The sequence below is a fragment of the Gobius niger genome, assembly GCF_951799975.1.
Source record: "Gobius niger genome assembly, chromosome: 8".
NCBI classification, from domain to species: Eukaryota; Metazoa; Chordata; class Actinopteri; order Gobiiformes; family Gobiidae; genus Gobius; species Gobius niger.
The window spans coordinates 3,961,625-3,981,922 of NC_136859.1; the positions used below are offsets into that span (position 1 = coordinate 3,961,625).

The following is a 20,298-nucleotide window of genomic DNA, read 5'->3' on the forward strand; positions in this document are numbered from 1 at the left end:
TTCCCTCCTCAGTTCATCCCTTTTCCTGCCAGATGAACTATAAGTAAGCAAGTGATTTAATTGTCATTGTCCTGAGCCGCTGTGACTGAGCCGCGCTATGCTATGAAGGTAAGCTACGTGCAGTGGTTATGCTAACACCAGCTAAAATTGTGCTAAAGCAGCTAAATGCTAACATTGGTAAAATTAACTGTTTCTACAGCGGTACGTTGTGAAATGTTAAATCTGGTGTGGTTTTAGTAGGGGCAGTCCTCTCTTCTCTGAGCTCAGTCTGGTTACTGGTATTTCTCATTTCTCCCACTTGAAAATGACGACTTACAACCTCAGAGCGTTCCAGGTGAATAAACTGGTATGTAAACAAAACGGCTAATGCTACAACATTACGATGCTAACGTTATATGGCCGTTTCTCCAAACCAGATATAATTTAAAAACATGCGACATAACGTTATGTTGAAGCCATGACCTAAAGTAATGTTCACGTCACTGACGCAGTGGTTTTGTTACAGTTTAACATTAGCTGCGCTGCTCCACTGGGAGGCGCCATTACTGCCTTTGTCTCGTATACAAACTCGTAGCAGGTTTCCAAGTTCACAAGTTGTAATTACCGGTTCGAGCGGCGTTCCAAGGCAAAGTGGGAAGTGGAAGCTTTACCAGTGGTCTGGGCTGGGTGGGGCCTGTGGAAACACCAGGGCCTGATCTTCTGTCTGGCGCATTAACAGCACTGGTCCAAACGAGACTGTCACCTTGCATGTGTGCAGCTGTTGCACCATGTGACTGCGGCCAGTGGCTTATCAATAAAGGGGTGAAGGTGACGCAGAGAGTAGAGCGGGTCGTCTTGTGTCCGCATACACTGGCGTATGAATGAGAGCGTGAATGGGTGAGTGGTTCCTTCATGTAAAGCGCTTTGAGTGCCTAAAGCAAGTAGAAGGACACTACATAAATCTGACCTGTATTTTTATTTTTTGGGTGGTTCATCTGCACTTCCAAGCACCAGGTGTTTGTGTGTGTGGGCCCAGTAGGCAGTTTTGACCATGACAGTTATGGTGCCATACCATTTTTCCCCCCAATTTCTATAATTATTTTATTTATTTATTGTACCCATTTTTTCCCCAATTATTTCCCCATTTTTAAGGATATTTGTCCCAAATTTCTCACTATTTTTTACCCATGTTTATTCTAATTTTACCCAATTTCCCCCCATTTTTTTTAACATTCACCCTCAATTTTTCCCCCTGTTTTTCCCAACATTAAATCCCCATTTTATAACATTTTACCACTTTTTTCCCCCAATTTTTTTGGTATTTATTCTCCTTTTTTATTATTATTATTTCCTCATTTCCTCGCTATGTAAGTTGAAACCATTTACCATTACTATTTCCTCATTTTTAAGGATTTGTCCCACATTTTCCCCCAATTTCTCACTTTTTCCCCCACATTTTTATTCTAATTTTACCCAATTTCCCCCCCTTTTTCCCCCCTTTTTATTCTTCATGTCCCCCCCCCAATATTTCCCAATTTTCCTCCTGTTTTTCCCAACATTAAATCCCCATTTTATACAATTTTACAGTTTTTTTACCCTCATTTTTTATTTTTTTATTTTTTACCTATTATTTCTCAATTTTTAAGGATTTTTCCAAATAAAATGTCCCAAATTTCTTACTAATTTTTACCCATGTTTATCATAATTTTACCCAATTTCTCCCCATTTTTTTCACATTCGCCCCCAATTTATTCTCCCCCTGTTTTTCCCAACATTACATTTTTTTGGTATTTATTCTCCTTTTTTATTATTATTATTTCCTCATTCTTAAGGATTTGTCCCACATTTTTACCCAATTTCCCCCCCTTTTTTTTTCTTCATGCCCCCCCCCCCCATATTTCCCAAGGTTCCTCCTGTTTTTCCCAACATTAAATCCCCATTTTATACAATTTTACCGTTTTTTTCCCCTCAATTTTTATTTTTTACCTATTATTTCTCTATATTTAAGGCTTTTCACCCAAACTTTCCCCCATTGACAATTATGGTGCCACCTTTGAGATAGTGAAGCTTTAGTTGGCCTGCCTAACTACTGTTATGGGAACCAATTTGCAGCCTCATCATGTTTTCCTCAATGCACAGAAGATCCCGCAGACTGTTAAAGTTATGAGCTCCAGTTCTTGAGAGGTTTTTGGTCTCTAGGAGGTGCAATGTGTGTGTAAATCAGATAAACTGTGACTAACAGAGAAGAATCTGTTTTCCTGTAGGCCACTGTGGATGCATCTATTAGGTCTGCGCAAGTGGAGCATGATCGACCGAAGCAGCAAACAACTCAACTCCCTTCAAACCAGGAAATCCACAAAGATCATGTGTCCACCGATAAGACTCCAGAAAGTGGTCAGAACAGCGTGAACTCTGGTCAAGATATTAGAGAAACAGAACAAGTCGACGTCAAGGAAGTGACAAAAACACAAACTAACAATCGGTCTTTGCCCGTTTTACAAAAATATTCTGCCAACATTGTTTCTTTGGAGCAAATAAGTGAGAAATTTAAAGACAATTCTACAAGTCCAGACCAAGCTTTAAACAAATCAACCGAAGAAGAAGATGGAAACTCTCCTTCTACAGCGCTGGAACTGGGAAATGGACATTGCAATGGCTCCAGTGTGGCGTTCGACAACCAAGGATTTGAAGATTTTTGCGCCGATTTCTCCCAAGAACCTTTCATCGTCTTCTGGAACGAACCCATAGACATCGCGGCGGCTTTTAGGCGACTTTCTACCATCTTGGAATGCGAGGAGGAGCTGGCCAAGTCGCGAGAAAGTGTCTTGAAGGATGACGACAACGAGGGGACGCCGGTGCAGTTTACCTTTCAGGGAGAAACAAAAGAAGAGGTGAAAAAGACTGACGGCAAGAAGAAATTTAAGCTTAAGTTTCCGAAAAATAAGCTAGCACAAATTAGCCGCGCCATACGGTTGGGCAGCGCGAAAGCTAGCAAGAAAACGGGAGAGAAGGAGGCTAAAAACTCGCACGCAAACGGACATGGAAGCAGAAGAGTTGAGATTTCTTCCCCCAGACCTCAAAAACAGGTGAAGCAGTTGTGTAAGAACGCGCTGGACTCGATCGACAGCCTGGAGGCGTCGATAAAGCAGCTGGAGATGAGCATGGACGGCTTCGGGGTCGCGGCGTCGCCTCCTCTGTCGCCGAAGTCGGGTTTGGCAAACGGCGAGAAGTGCAGTCCGTCCAAGAGGTCGCCTCCCCCGAAGGACGTGCCCCAGTCTCCGCTGAGCAAGCGGCTCAGACCCGGACGAGGAGCTGGGAAAGAACAGGTGTGGACCGCCCTCTGGTGGTGGGGGCTGGAACTGCAGCATCCGCTCGTGGTGGCGGTGTCAGTTTGGTGGATTTGGAGTTTTCTCTGGTGGTGGTGGGAGCGGTGTCTGGCTGCTAATGCGCCTCTGATCGGTTTCTCTTTATCTATCTTTTCACCCATCTTAATTATTCTGTAAAGTCCCACTGTTTATTATGGTTAAATCCCATTTATTGGAAATTGTTAGCCCTAGAGGCGACTCTATGGGGTTAACACTCTCACCCTCCGAAAGTCAAACTCCATCGCAAAGACCACCAAAGACTTTGGCATTAAAATGTAATACAAATTAAGTTTTTTTTTAAAGTGCACCTAATCAGCCTGTGGAAACTCATGGACATTATAGAAAACACTATGTCACATGGACGTATCCAAAATGTTTAAAGTATTTGGTATTTATTTTCCATAAACTCGTTATACATTTTTTTGAAAAGTCTATGGAGATTTTGAACAGGAATCTGTCTTTCTGGAGCTGGTGGGACTGTGCAGCTCTACTGCAGGGATTCTCAAAGTGAGAGATGTAGTACAATGTAATGTGCTCTGTAACAATGTGTAATAACTTGTACAAAAACATATTTACTATAAATATTTGTTTGTACCTTCAAACAAATATGTATTAGTTGTTTGAAGGTACATAATGTAATAACCTTAAGCCCTAACCCCAAGAGTCCTTTGTCTAGTGGTTAGCGCTCGTGCTTCACAGCTAGAAGGTCCCGGGTTTGATTCCCACCAGGGGCGGGGCCTTTCAGTGTGGAGTTTGCATGTTCTCCCCGTGTCTGTATAGGTTTCCTCTACCACTAAAAACATGTATAATAGATCAATACTCCAGCCAGATGATTCTGACCTTCAGCCTGGCCCCACATCTGGAGATGGGCCCCCAGGCGCGGCCCTGCCATCGCCCACTGCTCCTTATGGGCTGGCCCAGGATGGGTCAAATGCAGAGGACAAATTTCCCTACGGGTACAATAAAGTCAACAAACAAACACATTACATTATGTACCTCCAAAGTACTAATACACATGATTCCATTGTGTTTGTACTACAATTACAGATGGTTACAGATGACATTGTACTACATTTTGCTAGGTATCAGGGTAGTGTAAAATAAATATGACTTTTTTAATATATTTTTTTACAAATAACTAAATTGTATGGATGTACTTTGTCATTTAAAACTGAACATCATGATTTTAACAACTTAAATTGACGTTTTAAGTGAATACAAAGCTCTCTGGTCGTTTGACTGTTGCTGTTTCCTGTCCTTTTCATCAGTATTTTGGGAATCATAACCCAAAATACTACAGATCAACTACAGAGTACAGACGATTACTCAAGAAAACCAACAAAGTTTCACCAAAGGAAGATACTTTTGGAGAAGGCTGTCAAGGAACCTTCCTCCAAAAGGCTGTTAATGAGCTTTTGTTCTTGTGTTTTTCTTTTCTCTCTCTCCCTCTTGATGAAGTCGTGTTTTTAACCCTGTCTTTCCTCGTCTCTCTCCCTCTTACAGACTCCGAGTGGGACAGTCTGCTCCTCTGAACCTAAAGACCCTCCTCCGGACCTGAGTCTGTCTCCAAAGATCTCCAGCAGGAAGAGGCCGGGCTCCCAGAGGCTCTGTGAACAGGTCACACATCACTTCATCACATATACTTTAATATGTTTTAAGAGTTACATCATGATTATTTCCATTTTGGTCAAACTACTATTGTTGGCACCATAAAATATAAAGTTTTGTTGCTATTATTCTGCTGTTGGCAATAAATGCAGCAGATCTGGAACTGGTTTAGTCATAGTTTAAACTTGGCTCACGTCTTATTGTTTTCTTTTCCTCTTTTAATAACTCTGTGCTGTCACTCCATCTTTCATTAAGTTACTTTAGACGATTATGTTGTTTGACGGTAAAACCTCAGTCATGAATGTCGTCGGTTCAGTCCTCGTCCTTTGCTTTCTGAAATCAGACCATGTGGCTCTGGCCGTGGACACACAAAGCCAGCCACGGCGCGGTGAGTCTGCCCCGGGGCGTGTCTGACTGTGTCCTCTGTTGTCCCCTCAGGTCGTCGGCCCGTAGCCTCGTCGGCCCGGTCGGACTCCAGAGCAGCTCCAGGCGTTAAAAACCAGGGTAATCCTACAAAGCCTGAGTCATGCACAGTATTCAAGAGCTTTTTTACTTTGTTTAATCATAATCCAGTGTCTCTAAAGTGTTTGAACTTTCTCACCTGACAGTTTGTGTAAAGGGGCGTTTGTGCCAAATTAACTTGACGTTTCTGCCCTTTATATAATGTTGTTTACGGGGATAATTCATGCCTCTGTGAGTAATCCCGCTCTCTGTGGCACAAAGGCCGACCAGGATCAAACGTTCTCTCCGAGTTGTAGCGATAGAGTCGCCCAGGTCAGAAACATAAATCTGTTTTCCTCATAGAAATACTGAGTCAATGCAGGTCCAGCTATTTTGTCTTTAGAGGGATATTTCAGGATTTTTGACATAGGGCCTCATTTCCTAGTTATCCAGAGTGTTGCTGGTACCTGGAGATATTTTTTTTGTAATTCATGCAGTTCTTATATTTGAAGAGTTTCGTGGCGCTAGGCTAGTGCAAGGCTAGTGTATTTCTATGGTATCAGCTAGCCTGCATTAAAAACAGTGTGACCCGCTCCACAGAGCACCTGAGGCAAATCACTTATAACACCAGACTAACCATATAAATGTCTGTGTCCATAGAATCATGTTTGGAATATAACCGACCTTGCATAACATGAATGATCGCATTTTGAGGGACTATTTTCTAGCAGATCACTCCGCCGCTGCGTAGCTTATACAACCACGATGATGCTGCTCAAATATAAGTTATTTTAAATGCAAAATGGTTCAAATTACTCCATCGACACAGACATTTATATGGTTAGTCTGGTGTTATAAGTGATTTGCCTCAGGTGCTCTGTGGAGCGGGTCACACTGTTTTTAATGCAGGCTAACTGATACCATAGACATGCGCTAGCCTTGCATTAGCCTAGCGCCACAAAACACTTCAAATATAAGAACTGCATGAATTACAAAAAAAATATCTCCAGAAATCAGCAACACTCTGGATAACGAGGAAATGAGGCCCTATGTCAGAGATCCTGAAATATCCCTTTAAGTCAGACTAGAACTGTTATTATCATAGTACAATATATTCAGTATAATTGTCGTAAATACAGTGAGATTCTGCATTAGTTTCATATCCTCCTTTTGTCCGTTCGAGATGTTTCGAACAGGATTGAAAACACACATTCAGGAATCATTTATTGATCTGAATTTGGAGCAACATAACCACCTCTTCACTTGTCTCATAAAGACACAAGCGGAGACACGTCTGTAAAGAGGAAGTGACGATCGATCGGCAGCTGTGGTTTGAAATGCCTGTCCCGAGCCCAGGCATTCAGATCAGAGGAACAAACTGATGAAAACATGAACTTGGGAGCGTTTAACAAGGCACTGGATTAAAACATGTTTAAAAAGGGATTTTATCGTGACATCATCGCTTGACTCATTCATATCGAAGAAAACAATAACTGTAGTGACCGCTGTGCATGAAAGGGCTAAACAACAAAAAGCTACGACAATCCTGCTGCAAAGTAAATATGAAAAAAAGTACTTAAACATTTACTCTTAGTCCACGGAAAAGGTGTAAAGCTGAAAAAAGCAATAATAAGCACAAAGCCCCTTTACTTGTAAGTTTACTTTTGTCTGTATATTATTATTATTTTTTACCAAATATGTACAAATGTTCCTCAAATGTGTAACAGAAAAGTATCTTCTTCTGCAGCTATAAAGGCATGTACTGTATGTGATGTATATTATTGTTATTCTTCCCAAAGACGTGTCTATGCAAAACCACTGTAACTCTGTCCTTTTGTACAAAGTCAAGAGAGATTAATATATGGAGTCTTATTTTATTGTTGAGAAGTTTCACTGTGTGTCAAATGTTTATTCATGTTTTTTATTCTTTAATTTTTTACTGAATATGAAAAAAAGCAATGGACCAAATCGAGTTCTACCTAAAGACATATGAGCTATTATAAAGATTATACAAACTGTTCAATAAACTGGGTTATGTGTTGGATTAGAAAGAACTACTCGCATAAATTAGGAAAAAAGGTATGGGGTGATTTGAGCCACTGTGTAAAGTGAACCCCCCATTATGTTTTTGGACATTTAACCATTTTTATGCAACATTATCTGGGTTTATAGAGGCAGAGGCAAGTCAAATCTAATGCTTTTAACCTCTTAACTCCCGCCTGAACTGAGAGGATCTTTTTCCTCACGTCATCAGATTTTTTTTTTTTCATCATTTTTTTGTTGGGTATTCAACTCATTTTTGTAACTTTTTTGTCATTTATTGTGTCTGTTTTTATCACATTTTTGTCATTTTTTTGTAATTTTTTGTCAATTTTTTGTAATTTTTTGTAATTTTTTAAATCAAATTTGTGTCATTTTTTTGTCATATTTTGTCACATTTTTTGTCACATTTTTGTCATTTTTTTGGTCATTTCATTTTTTTGGTTAAATTTTTACCACATTTTTGTCACATTTTTGTTATTTTTTCGTCATTTTTCAATCAAATTTGTGCACATTTTTTGTCACATTTTGTCACATTTTTGTCATTTTTTGTAACATTTTTGTCATTTTTTGGTCAAATTTTTATCACATTTTTGTCACATTTTTGCAATTTTTTGTCACATTTTTGCTACTTTTTCATCAATTCATCAACTGCCTCTAAAATCCTGCACTGTCACTCAAAAAGGTGTTAATTAGGGTCCGAAGTGCCGTCATGCACGAGCTTAAAGAGGGGGTATTATGCTTTTTTCAATCACATAGCACCAGTCTATATCACACTACAATGATGACGAAACCTTCTGTTGGTCTGTAAATGCAGTAAATTAGAATAACTGCCTTGTATAAAATTGCTCTCTCAAAATGGCTGTAGTGAATGTCTTGAAATAGGCCTCTGTCTCTTTAAGAACCTCTGACTCTTTCCGACACGCCCCCTCCACACGCTGTCTGTGGCATCAGTGGGGAGGGGGTTCTGCTGAGGAGCAGTGGTTGGTTACTCGGCTGGCGACGAAAGCTCGGAGGCGTCTCCAGGAGGTGGGGGCGTTCAGGCAAACCTATCCCTAAAATGGCCGCCATCAGAGTTTTTACAGATTACTCAAAAACACGTGAATGTGCCAAGGCAACACTTCAGGCATGTTTTTAATGAGGGAATGACAGAATAACATGATGTGAAGCTTGAAAAATTTTGCATAATACCCCCCCTTTAATATAGAACCTGCAGTTACACGTATGACCTGAGGTGGCAGTAATGAGTATAAAATGGCTAACTTGCATCTAGCCCCTTTAAAAGAATGAACGCTTGTTCCATTGGCTTTTCTTTCAAGGCAGTCAGAACCAACACTTAAATTCAGCATCAATTGTCTTAATTCAAGTGAATTTGAAGCATTGTCTAAGCTACTCAGCTCGAATGGAGTTCATGAATAGAAGTAAAGCATGATGTGACAAATTTAAAGTGTTAATTTCAGCTGTAAATCTGGTGGTGCAGCTGACCTGAGACCTGGTTCATCTTTCATTTTAGTTTCCCTCCAGTTCCTCTGCAGTTTCTCTCTGTCAAAGTGAAGTAACGCGGCGTCATCGTGGCCTCCAGTCAGGCCTGTTTCTTTCACATGAGTGCGTTGTCGACCTGAGTTCTTTAAACGGCTGTCAGTGACTTAATTCTAACATCAACACTGAACCAGTCGGACGGTGGCGTCTGTCATCTGCAGACTCCAGCGTGAGTCACTGGTGTTTCCTGTTCCTCTGTCCGTGAAGCTGCACTTACGCTCCTGAAACCCTGAGCGTGTCCGAATCCGTCTGAGTCTGAGCGCTCTGTTTACAGAAAACCCAGAGACCAGTCTGACCCGTTCTGTCTGGACCAAAGTGTAATAAAGGGCTTTCGTAATACGCGCCGGTGTCGTCTGTTCAGCTGTAGTACACAGTATTTATCTGATAGTATCTCACACAGTAACGATGAAGTACAGGCAGGTCCATGCATGAGCTCAGTCTTTGTTCAAACAGAGACGATGGATAATTATATTCACATATGAAGTTTACAATGTATTCTCCAGTATTCGCAGTAAAAGTGTTTGGCCTCACCTTCTGTTAAGTGCATTCTCTCCAACTCAAACTATTAACCCCTTAACTCCCACCTGAACCGAGCACATTTTCTCCAGTTTGGCTTTACCCCAGTCCAAAAGCTTATGGGAAAAAGCTGTGAAAATAGCAACAAAACTGAGACGAAAACAATGATGGAAATGTGACATAAAAGTAAGAAAATATTGACAAAAAAGTGACGAAAAATTGATGAAAAAGTGGCAAAATGTCACAAAAATGTCACAAGAAATTGACGAAAATATGACAAAAAAATTACAAAAATTGTGACAAAAAATGACAAAAATGTGACAAAAAATGACCAAAAAAATGACAAAAATGTAACAAAATGTGACAAAAATGTGATAAAAAATTGACGAAAAAAAGGACAAAAATTTGATAAAAATGTGACAATAAAATTACAAAAAATTAGCAAAAAATTACAAAAATGTGATCAAAATATGACAAAAGAATGACAAAAATTGTGACAAAAAATGACAAAAATGTAACAAAATGTGACAAAAATGTGACAAAAAAATTACAAAAAATTACCAAAAAAATCTGATGACGTGAGGAAAAAGATCCTCTCGGTTCAGGCGGGAGTTAAGAGATTAAAACTATTGGTTAAACAAGGCCTGAGCTGTGACTCTCTGGTGGATCAGGGTCTAAAAGTGGGTCACGAGAGTACATTTATTTCTCTATAGTTCATAAAAATGTAGAAACATCTGAATCTGTAACAGTGACAGTTATGGTCATTATTTCAGCTTCATAGGTTTAATTTAATGTTTATTCAGTATTCATTAGTGGGGAAAATACAGTACTAAGTTTATCATAGCGGGTCCTGACAATGTCCCAGTAGAGCAGTGGTTCCCAAAGTGGGGGCCAGGACCCCTCAGGGGGTTGCGAGGCCTTGGGTGGGGGTCCCCAAATGATTTCAAGATGAAACAAAAAGAAAAATGAAACTGTTTTTAGTAAGTTTTTAGTGTAAACTGGCCTATAATTAGTGAAATCCATTCAACTATTCAAAGTAAACTGTTTAGATAGATATTTAACTTGATTATAAGATGTTTTTCTTCCCTAAAGTAGCGTAAGAGGCAATAACTTTATACAATGGGGGAGCTTTTAGATTTGGGTAAAGTCAAACTGGAGATTAAAACAGCCACATATACGAGCTGTCTGTCTGCTGCGCTTCTCTGGTGGTGTTTCCCCGCCTCTACCAGGAGGTGGCGCCACTGGTTAAACCCAACGTGCGGCACGCGCTGAAGAAGACCGTGTTGTTTCCTCCTGAAGAGAAACATCCCGCAGATTTCTCCTTTTGTCACAAAGTAAGTTTAAAACCCGTGAGCTCTGGAGACAGAAGCTCCGCGAGATTAGGATGCGGATGACGAAGAGTGTTTTCCTTTGAGGACAAATATTTTTGAATTAGAAAGTTGTCAAATCTACAGTTGGAAACGGGGTTGAGCTAGGTTAGCTTTAGCATTAGTCACGTCACGGATGGACGCTGAGGACACGCCCCAATCTGAGGATGGATAATGTTATTTACAAAAGTAATTTGATTTACTGTTAAAGGTGGAGGATCTCCTGTGTTTGGCCATGTTTAAGCGAGTTGTTTGTTTTATTTTTTTTAAAACTTTATTTTTATTAACAATCGTATTGTGATATTTCAGCAAATTGTGTCAAAACAAGACTTTTAAAAATCAGGACCAAAAAGGCTAAAGTCTAAAATTGAACAAAATTTTGAAACTCATAGCTATAATTTAAGCCCTTAACTCTACCATAACTGAGCACATTTTCTCCAGTTCCGCTTTATCCAAATCCTAAAGCTTCTTGACCTGAGAGTTTACAGCCTATTGGCCAATGTAACGGATCATTTGAAAGCTAAGGCCTACAGAACTCACCTAAACTTCTTACTGGAACAAAAATAAGGGAAAAACGAGGAAAAGGGAATCTTATTTGTATAGAGCTTTTCATTTGACTCAAGTCACACCCAAAGAGCTTCACATGAAAGGGAGGGGGTTCATTCACTCCACGCTGATGCTGATGAGCTACATTTGGACTGAGGGGGAGGGAGAGGGCTGGAAGATGTGGCCAAAAAATAAAAGTCCCCTGATCTTTCATATGAAGAAAACTGCTCAGAGTCCTGCTCATTAATATTTCAGAATGCAGCTACAGTTAGACCCATTAACATAACATAACCCTTTATTTAAAAACTGTTATTACTGTTTTTTAGATATTCCTCGTCTGCTCTCAGAAGTAAAACCTCTTAATAAGCCATAGAGTTTTCAAAAGTGTTTTAGTTTTATCGTCTTCATGCCTCTGCTGTGATCTGCTGTGAAACTCAAGGGAAAGGGGCGGAGTTAAATGGTCCGCTCAGAGCAGAGTGAGAGAAAGACACAGGAGCAGAAACTCTTAAAGAGGGGGTATTATGCTTTTTTCAATCACATAGCACCAGTCTATATCACACTACAATGATGTCCTTCTGTTGGTCTGTAAATGCAGTAAATTAGAATAACTGCCTTGTATAAAATTGCTCTCTCAAAATGGCTGTAGTGAATGTCTTGAAATAGGCCTCTGTCTCTTTAAGAACCTCTGAGCCTTTCCGACACGCCCCCTCCACACGCTGTCTGTGGCATCAGTGGGGAGGGGGTTCTGCTGAGGAGCAGTGGTTGGTTACTCGGCTGGTGACGAAAGCTCGGAGGCGTCTCCAGGAGGTGGGGGCATTCCTAGGAGGACTCAGGCAAACCTATCCCTAAAATGGCCGCCATCAGAGTTTTTACAGATTACTCAAAAATACGTGAATGTGCCAAGGCAACACTTCAGGCATGTTTTTTAATGAGGGAGTGACATAATAACATGATGTAAAGCTTAAAAAAGTCGATTTTGCATAACACCCCCCCCTTTAAAACTCGACACCTTTGTGAAGCAGCAGATCGTCAGAAAGTCATTTCACTACGGAGCATCTGAAACACTGATAAATTGGCCGCACGTTGGGGGGACATGGAGCGGTGGACCCCATTTTACAAGTTTGGCCATTTTCCAAATCGTCTGTTTTTAAAAGCATGAATTAATTGAATTAATTTGATTTATCGCCCACAGTTTCCCCTGGGGCAGACTGACAGAAGCGAGGCTGCCACAAACCAGCTTAGGCGCTACACTGGCATATAGACTGTAAGCTCTTTTAGATTTGGGTAAAGGTGAACAGAAGAGAATACACTTGGTTCAGGTGGGGGTTAAGAGCTTAAAGGAATAGGCCACCGTTTTTACATACTGAGATATGTTCTTACCTGAGCTTTGACGAGTTCTTTAGGACCTGTCTGTTCTTCACCCGTGCCTTCAGTCACGTAAACACAGCGCAGACGGCGTTAGCATTTAGCCTCTCTATGGTTACGTGAAGTGTTCCACTACAAAGTATAATTACACAAAATTAAACAATGTGGATTTTCTAAGCGGATAAAAGGGGAACTATATTGTAAGGCGTAATAATACCAGGAGTAGTTTGAAATCTGCGCAGTAATCTTCACTTTACTGTGCGGATGCCAAACTACTCCTGAAATTATTACTCCTTACAATATAGTTCCCCTTTTATCCGCTTAGAAAATCCACATTGTTTAATTTTGTGTAATTATACTTTGTAGTGTAACACTTCACGTAACCATATTTAAATAGGGAAAACGTGGAAGAGCTTGGTAGCTTCTATCTTGACCTGTTTTGGAGCTATAGAGGAGAGAGGGAGAGGCTAAATGCTAACGCCGTCTGCGCTGTGTTTACGTGACTGAAGATCAGACAGGTCCTAAAGAACTCGTCAAAGCTCAGGTAAGAACATATCTCAGTATGTAAAAACGGTGGCCTATAAGCGTCGCTAACATCTGGGTTACAAGAGGAGTAGGCTCTTCTCTTCCATAATGTGTTTAAACAGAGTTATTGCTGAATCGTCCTCAACTGTTAAATGTCCCGCAGCTCGTCCTCGCTCTCGTCTGACATGTCGTCCTCCGCCTCCCCGCTCTGCCTGCTCTGTCAGCTGCCGCCCTCGGACCCGGTCACCGTCCCGTGTGGACACAGGTTCTGCCGGAGCTGCCTCTCCATGCGCTGGAGCTGCGGGTCGGACCAGAGCCGGACCTGCCCCCAGTGCAGAGTCTCCTTCGGGACCGACCCCGGCCTGGCTCAGGGTGAGAGGGACGCACAAAATCATCAGTGTGGACAATAGTATTCATATTTATTTAGTTAATATTAGTCTGTAGAGGCTAAAAACAGAAGTGTTGGTATATTTAGTCATTTGAAAATCTGCTTTAGTCATATTTATCTTTGTTGTGTTATTTGATTTACTTGGAGTGTTTTAAATAACATAAGACTTCACTAATGTTGTATCTGGAGTGTGATTTCTCTGGTTTATGTAATTTCCTCTCAGGTTTCGGGGCTGTGAGCTTAAACCCGGCGCCCTCTGCTCCTCCGCTCGACTTTGAACACGCCACGTTTGACATCTGCTCCGTCCGACCCCAGGGAAACGGCGGAGAGGTCAGTCCTAAGTCCAACTGGCTTTTGAAACTCCAGATTCCAAGCAATAAAGTGCCATTAAAAGCATTAACCTCTTAACTCCCGCCTGAACCGAGAGCATTTTCTCCAGTTCAGCTTTACCCAAATCCTGTAGGCCAGTGTAACACCTCATTTGAAAGCTAAGATCAACAAAACTCATCTAAATGGATCTTTTTCCTCACATCACGAGATTTTTTTCCATCTTTTTTTTTGGGCGGGGTATTCAACTAATTTTTGTAACTTTGACATTTTTTTGTTACATTTTTGCCACATTTTTTCACATTTTTTGTCATTTTTTTGTCAATTTTCTGTCTTTTCTTTTTTTGCTTTTTTTTTTGCTTTTTTGTCACATTTTTTGTCCAATTTTTGTCAATTTTTTAGGTCATTTTTTTTGCTTTTTTGTCATTTTTTTGTCACATTTTTGTCATTTTTCGTCAAAGTTTTCTCACTTTTTTTGTCACATCTTCATTGTTTTCGTCTCATTTCTGTCGCTATTTTCACACCTTTTTTCCAGAAGCTTTTGGACTGGGGTTTAGCCAAACTGGAGAAAATGTGCTCGGTTCAGGTGGGAGTTAAGGGGTTAAAGAGTCAATGTGGGCTCCTTAACTTAACCTGTATCTACTCCTGGTTCTTCTGCAGCATCTTCTGAGTGAAACACAGATTTTTCTGGCTCAACAAATCAGCCAGAAGGAGTCGGAGCTTCGCCAGCTTCATCTCTCCATGAAGGATTTCCCGGTGCGTATGAGCCACAGTCACACTTGTATCATCTGTAGACGTTATTAAAGGCTCTCCTCCTGCAGCGCGCGGTGAAGGCGGCGTTGAAGGACAGCAGCCGGATGTTCTCGGAGCTGCAGGACTTCATGGAGCAGCGCCGTGTGGAGGTGAAGGAGCTGATCCGGGCTCAGGAGAAAGCGGAACTCACTCGGGCCGAAAACCAGCTGGAGCGTCTGGAGCGGGACGTGGCCGCGCTCCGGGGCCGAGAGGCGGAGCTTGAGAAACTCACACGGTCACCGGACCCGGGGCTCGTCACGCAGGTTTGGGCTTTGGTTTATAGACGGTAGAACAGCTGTGGACATGTGTTGGGAACAGGGTTTCTCTCTCTTCTTTAAGGCGAGGCACGGCAGGTGAGTCATTTTTCACACAGTGGTCGAAGAGGAGATTTTTATCTATTTTCCCTTTACATCTTACTTTTCAGAGTATAAGTGTCATTCATTCACAAATATTGACAGATGTTACATCCACATGTGCTGAAGGGTCCCCGTGATGACGCTTTCACCCAAATATGGTATTTTTCCCCCTACGAGACGCCTGGTGCAGAAGAGCAAAGAAGGAGCCGCTCACGTGCACTCGCTACAAAACCTCAGGGCTGGTTTTCTCTGAATGAGGATCAGGCCCCTCTCGGGCAGCGCCTGAGCCCTTATAGTCTCTCCCACAGACTCCAAACTTTCCAATCTTGGACTTAGCAATATTTTGAAGTTTTTTTCAGAGGGATTTTTTAATATCTACTTCTAAGCCTGATTTATTCAGCTTTGAGCCCATAAAACAAGGCGGAATTTGACAGATTTTTTTACAGTTTTTTTCACTGATGATTAGTTAACAAGATTTCCAAAATCCCGTCTGAAAAAATCTTAGTTACTAATACGTCAATAAAATAAAACTATACATTTTAATCTGGCTCAATCCATCATTTAGTTTTCATTGCCCATTTTCATGCACAAATTGAAAACATAAAATGCAATACATTTTTTCCTCATTTTTATATCAGTAATGCTCAGCAAAAGTTTCAGATTGATGTCTTTAGATTAACTTTTTTCCCTATTTACCTTCAGTGTCTCGCCTTAAAGGGACTCAATGTAAATTAGCCATTTTATTCTCACTACTGCCACCTCAGGTCATACGTGTAACTGCACCTTCTATATTAAGCTCGTGCATGACGGCAATTTGGACCCGAAGTGACACCTTTCTGAGTGACAGGTCAGGATTTTAGAGGCAGTTGTGGTGAACAGGTCTGAGCTCATTTTACACATGGCTGGAACATGTAGGGGGAGGAAAATACTTAGCTTTAACATTTTTAAACTCAGTATAGTCCCTTTTTAAGTATCAAAAATCCCCAAATTCTCTGTCACATTCAGCTGCAGTTTTGGCTGAAATTGTGCACATTTTTTTGCTGAATGACTTTGAATGAATAAAAATGGTTACAAAATATTCAACATGAAACGATAACAATACGAAAGACCTGTTCAGCTTGTATCGAAGGCCAGCACAAAAACATGAGTTTCAACAAGACTTAAAAACATTAAGAGACTGGTTCATTTTCACACTTCAGGGAAATCTGTTCCAGAGCCTCCGAGCCCGGTCTCCTCTGTGTGTGACTTCAGCACCTCCAGAGTCAGTTGTGTCTGATTTGCTTCTGAAAATCGAAAGGTCCCCTCATTCAAATGTGTGATGCAATGTTTGCAAGAGTTAGGAAATCAAATACATTAAAATGGCATCCAAAAGCAATAAAGTGGACTTGCAGCTACCTGCATTAGCCCAGCCTTTCCCTCTCCGCTGTCAGACTCATGAACAGCAAAGATAATTGTGTTATAATTGCACCGTGGGGTTATTCATGTTCACATCTGTTGCCGTTGTTTGTCGGGACATGTACGGATTCAATGTGTATAGTTTGTATATTTCAGACTTTAACACATTTTACAGTTGCTTGTTTATTTTTCATCCTAGATTATTTTATCGCATGCCCTCACACACTTGCTCATTTACCTTTCATGTTGCACAGTTCTGCAGTAAAAATGGTGAGTTCTTATGCATTCTTAATTTGTACCACTAGATGTCAGCAGAGCACTGTCCCAGACCTGCTGACCTCCCTCTCTCCTGGCAGGTGTGCGGGTCCTTCAGGTGTCCCGTTTCTGGCTCTTCCCCTGTGGTCAACCCTCACGTTTCCTTCGGTCCTGTGAGAAAAGCCCTGATGGACCTGAAGCAGCAGCTGGAGTCGGTTTATCTGCAGGAGCTCCCGACCGTCACCGCGGCAGGTCAGACACTGAGCCCAAAATAAGACTGGGTATCTCATTATTGAACCATAAATCAACAATTATATCTTGAACTTAAAGTTACTACAATTAAAAATATATTACTTTGATATGTGTCATTTCTACACACCTTACTTCAAGAACTTTTTAATATATTAGCTCATTTAAAGTGCCTTGTTTGGCCAGTTCCACCTCATCATTCTTGGATCTTGAATGATTTTCTTTTCTTTTTTCTGCAGTGACTTCTGTGAACATACTGCAGGAGCCACAAAACAAGGGTAAGTGCACAAATGCCACACAAATACACATGTTGGCTTACCTCACAGCCACCCACAAATACAGATATCAGGACTCCGCATAGAAACCCGTCCAAGAAGCCGAAACACTAAAGCCAGAGCTTCTCTAGTTTGTGTTAAAGGGCGAAAAACATTTAGTGTGAACAGCAGAAAATACTATATATACAGTTTATCAGCAGGGTTGGTGTTTCGTCGCACTTTGAATTCATATTGCTTAACCTCTTAACTCCTGCCTGAACCGAGAGGATCTTTTTCCTCACATCATCAGATTTTTTTTCCATCATTTTTTTGTTGGGTATTCAACTCATCTTTGTAACTTTTTTGTAAATTTTTTTGTCATTTTTTGTCACATTTTTGTCACATTTTTGTTATTTTTTTTGTCTTTTTTGTCATTTTTTTGTCACATTTTTATCACATTTTTGTATTTTTTTTTTTAACATTTTGTCACATTTTTGTCATTTTTTCGTCATTTTTTAATCAAATGTTTGTCATTTTTTTTGTCAATTTCTTGTGACATTTTTGCCACTTTTTCATCAATTTTTCAATGTTTTCTCACTTTTTTGTCACATTTCCATCATTGTTTTTCATCTCAGTTTTGTTGCTATTTTCTCAGCTTTTTTCCAGAAGCTTTTGGACTGGGGTAAAGCCAAACTGGACAAAATGTGCTCAGTTCAGGTGGGAGTTAAGGGGTTAAAGCAGAAGTAAAAAATGTCCTAAAGTTACTCAGGTTCTTCCTCCAGGAGCCGGTGACTCCGCCCCCGTCCCAGCGCTGGATCGCAGAGACGACCTCCTTCAGTGTAAGTCCCGTCCATTCAAACTCACAGAGCACAAATCACAAGACGTTTATTCCTTTCTTGCTCCTCCCAGACCTGCGCCCCGTGTCCGTGGACCCGTTCTCCGCCCACCGCGAGCTGTCTCTGTCCGAGGGCAGCCGTGTGGTCCGGCGCCGGGGGGAGCTCCACTCGTACCCGGACCACCACGAGAGGTTCGACGGCTGGACCCAGGCCCTGTCCCACGAGGGGCTGACGGGGCAGAGCTACTGGGAGGCGGAGTGGGAGGGCGGGCAGGTGGCGCTGGGCGTCGCCTACCACAGCATCGGGAGGAAGGTATTTGTCTGAGCTGCTGCCTTTACGCCACAGCTGTGGGACAATTCATATTTTAATCCATTTGAACTCGTATGAGCTTAAAGACTCTGATTTTATTTTATTTTATTTTACAAGGAAAGAAAGAACCGATATGGGTATGTCTGATCTATAATCCTGTGTATGGAGCTTCTAAACTGTGACAGCAGGGGGCGCTTTATTATGGGCATAGGATTGATTTATTAACCTCTTTACCCCCACCTGAACCGAGAACATTTTCTCCAGTTTAGCTTCACCCAAATCTAAAACGTTCTTTCAAAAAACATCAAAATAGCAACAAAAACGAGGATGAAAACGAATCAGAAATGTGACAAAAAAGCGGAGAAATACGTGCCAGAAAAGCAACAATAATACAATGTAAAAGTGACAAAAGAGCGACAATAATCTGCCAAAAACAAGGCAAAAACCGGACAAAATGAGGCATTACACTGTTGCTTTCCCGTCCAGAAGCTTTTTGATTTAACTAGAGAAAATGTGCTCTGTTAAAGGAACACTGTTTTTCCTGAGCTTAGATGAGTTGATCCGTACCTGTCTGGTCTTTGTGCCCGTGGAAGAGCTTGGTCGCTTCCAACTTCACCCCTGTTTGGAGCCATAGGAATACACTGGGAGAGGCCAAATGCTAACAACATCTCTGGTTGTTTGGCGTGACTGAGGGCTCACACACAGACCAGACAGGCACGCATCAACTCGTCTAAGCTCAGGTAAGAACATATCTCAGTATGGAAAAACAGTGGCCTGTTCCTTTAAAGCTCTGATTCTAATGTAAAACGATTTAAGCTTTAATCGACATTAGATCGATTTATGTTAGTCAACCTTTAAGGTGTTAACTTAAAATTTTGTCTTAATTTTAGTCAAAAGAACTATTATTTCTGGCTTAAAGTTGACTGTGACTAAACTAAAGGCACGTAATGACGACTAAAATCTCCATATATTTTTGTCGTGTAATGAAAATGAAAAGAAGTGGCTAAAAACAGAATATCATTAAATACTGTATGTTCTAATACAATCTGTACTTTTAACTCGAGTAATGACATCATGCACTTTAACCAATGACCACCACTGATTATAACTAGCACAAGGCTAACATGTAGCATAGGAGAATCATGACTAAAACTGAACTTCTTATTTCGGTGGTTTTGCGATACATAACGTGACCTTTTGCTGTGTCCTCTCTCAGGGCTCGTCCAACGACTCCCGGCTGGGGCACAACGCCGACTCCTGGTGCCTGAAATGCGCCGCGTCGTCGCTTTCCTTCTGCCACGGCGCCCGGGAGCAGGCGGTGGTGGTCCCGGAGGGCGCCGTGTCCCGAAGGATCGCCGTGTTCTTGGACCACGACCGGGGGCTGCTGTGCTTCTTCACGGTGACCGGGCAGCGGCTCCACCTCGTGCACAGGCTGGAGAACCGCTTCACCCAGCCCCTGTACGCGGCCGTGTGGCTCGGCAGCAACTCCTACGTCGCCTTCTGTGACCGAGACTGACCCGTGGTGCTCAGTTCTTCTATCCTTCTCTCCCTCGACATCGTCTTCTCTCGCTCCAACTAACTTCATGTGCTCTGTCACTGTCGTCCTCCATATTGTATTAGTGAAGCTGTTCGACAGGTTTGTGACACTTCCAAATAATGATCAGGAAAAACATTTGGACATTGCTTTCCAAAACTGTGTCTCTCCAATGACGTCACGCATCAGGCCCGTGCAGAGGGGGGGCGGAGGGGGCTTGAGGGGCTTGCAGTTTCCCCAAACTCAGCTACATCAGCTTTATCACCCGCTTTGTAAACACATCCAAAACTAAAGATCCTCACCTTAAAGTTA

General features: G+C 41.5%; 2 protein-coding genes across 2 annotated transcripts in view; both read left to right on the forward strand.

Moving 5' to 3' along the window:
* Positions 1–5,465, forward strand: part of LOC306966800 (uncharacterized protein) — a 45,270-nt gene extending 39,805 nt beyond the window's left edge. Inside the window, exons 21-23 of the mRNA XM_079561616.1 lie at positions 2,244–3,305; positions 4,848–4,961; positions 5,391–5,465. Coding sequence (XP_079417742.1) covers positions 2,244–3,305; positions 4,848–4,961; positions 5,391–5,405 — 1,191 coding nt within the window. The 3' untranslated portion in view covers positions 5,406–5,465. The remainder of the gene's footprint in view (positions 1–2,243; positions 3,306–4,847; positions 4,962–5,390) is intronic.
* A 7,978-nt stretch (positions 5,466–13,443) lies between these two features.
* Positions 13,444–20,023, forward strand: LOC306966801 (E3 ubiquitin-protein ligase TRIM65-like; the record flags this gene model as incomplete). Its single annotated transcript, XM_079561617.1, has 8 exons — positions 13,444–13,663; positions 13,903–14,009; positions 14,667–14,762; positions 14,828–15,061; positions 16,906–17,056; positions 18,090–18,146; positions 18,217–18,455; positions 19,669–20,023. The coding sequence occupies 8 exons, from the start codon at positions 13,444–13,446 to the stop codon at positions 19,966–19,968; spliced, it is 1,404 nt and encodes a 467-aa protein (XP_079417743.1). The 3' UTR covers positions 19,969–20,023.
* Positions 20,024–20,298: the final 275 nt, after the last annotated feature.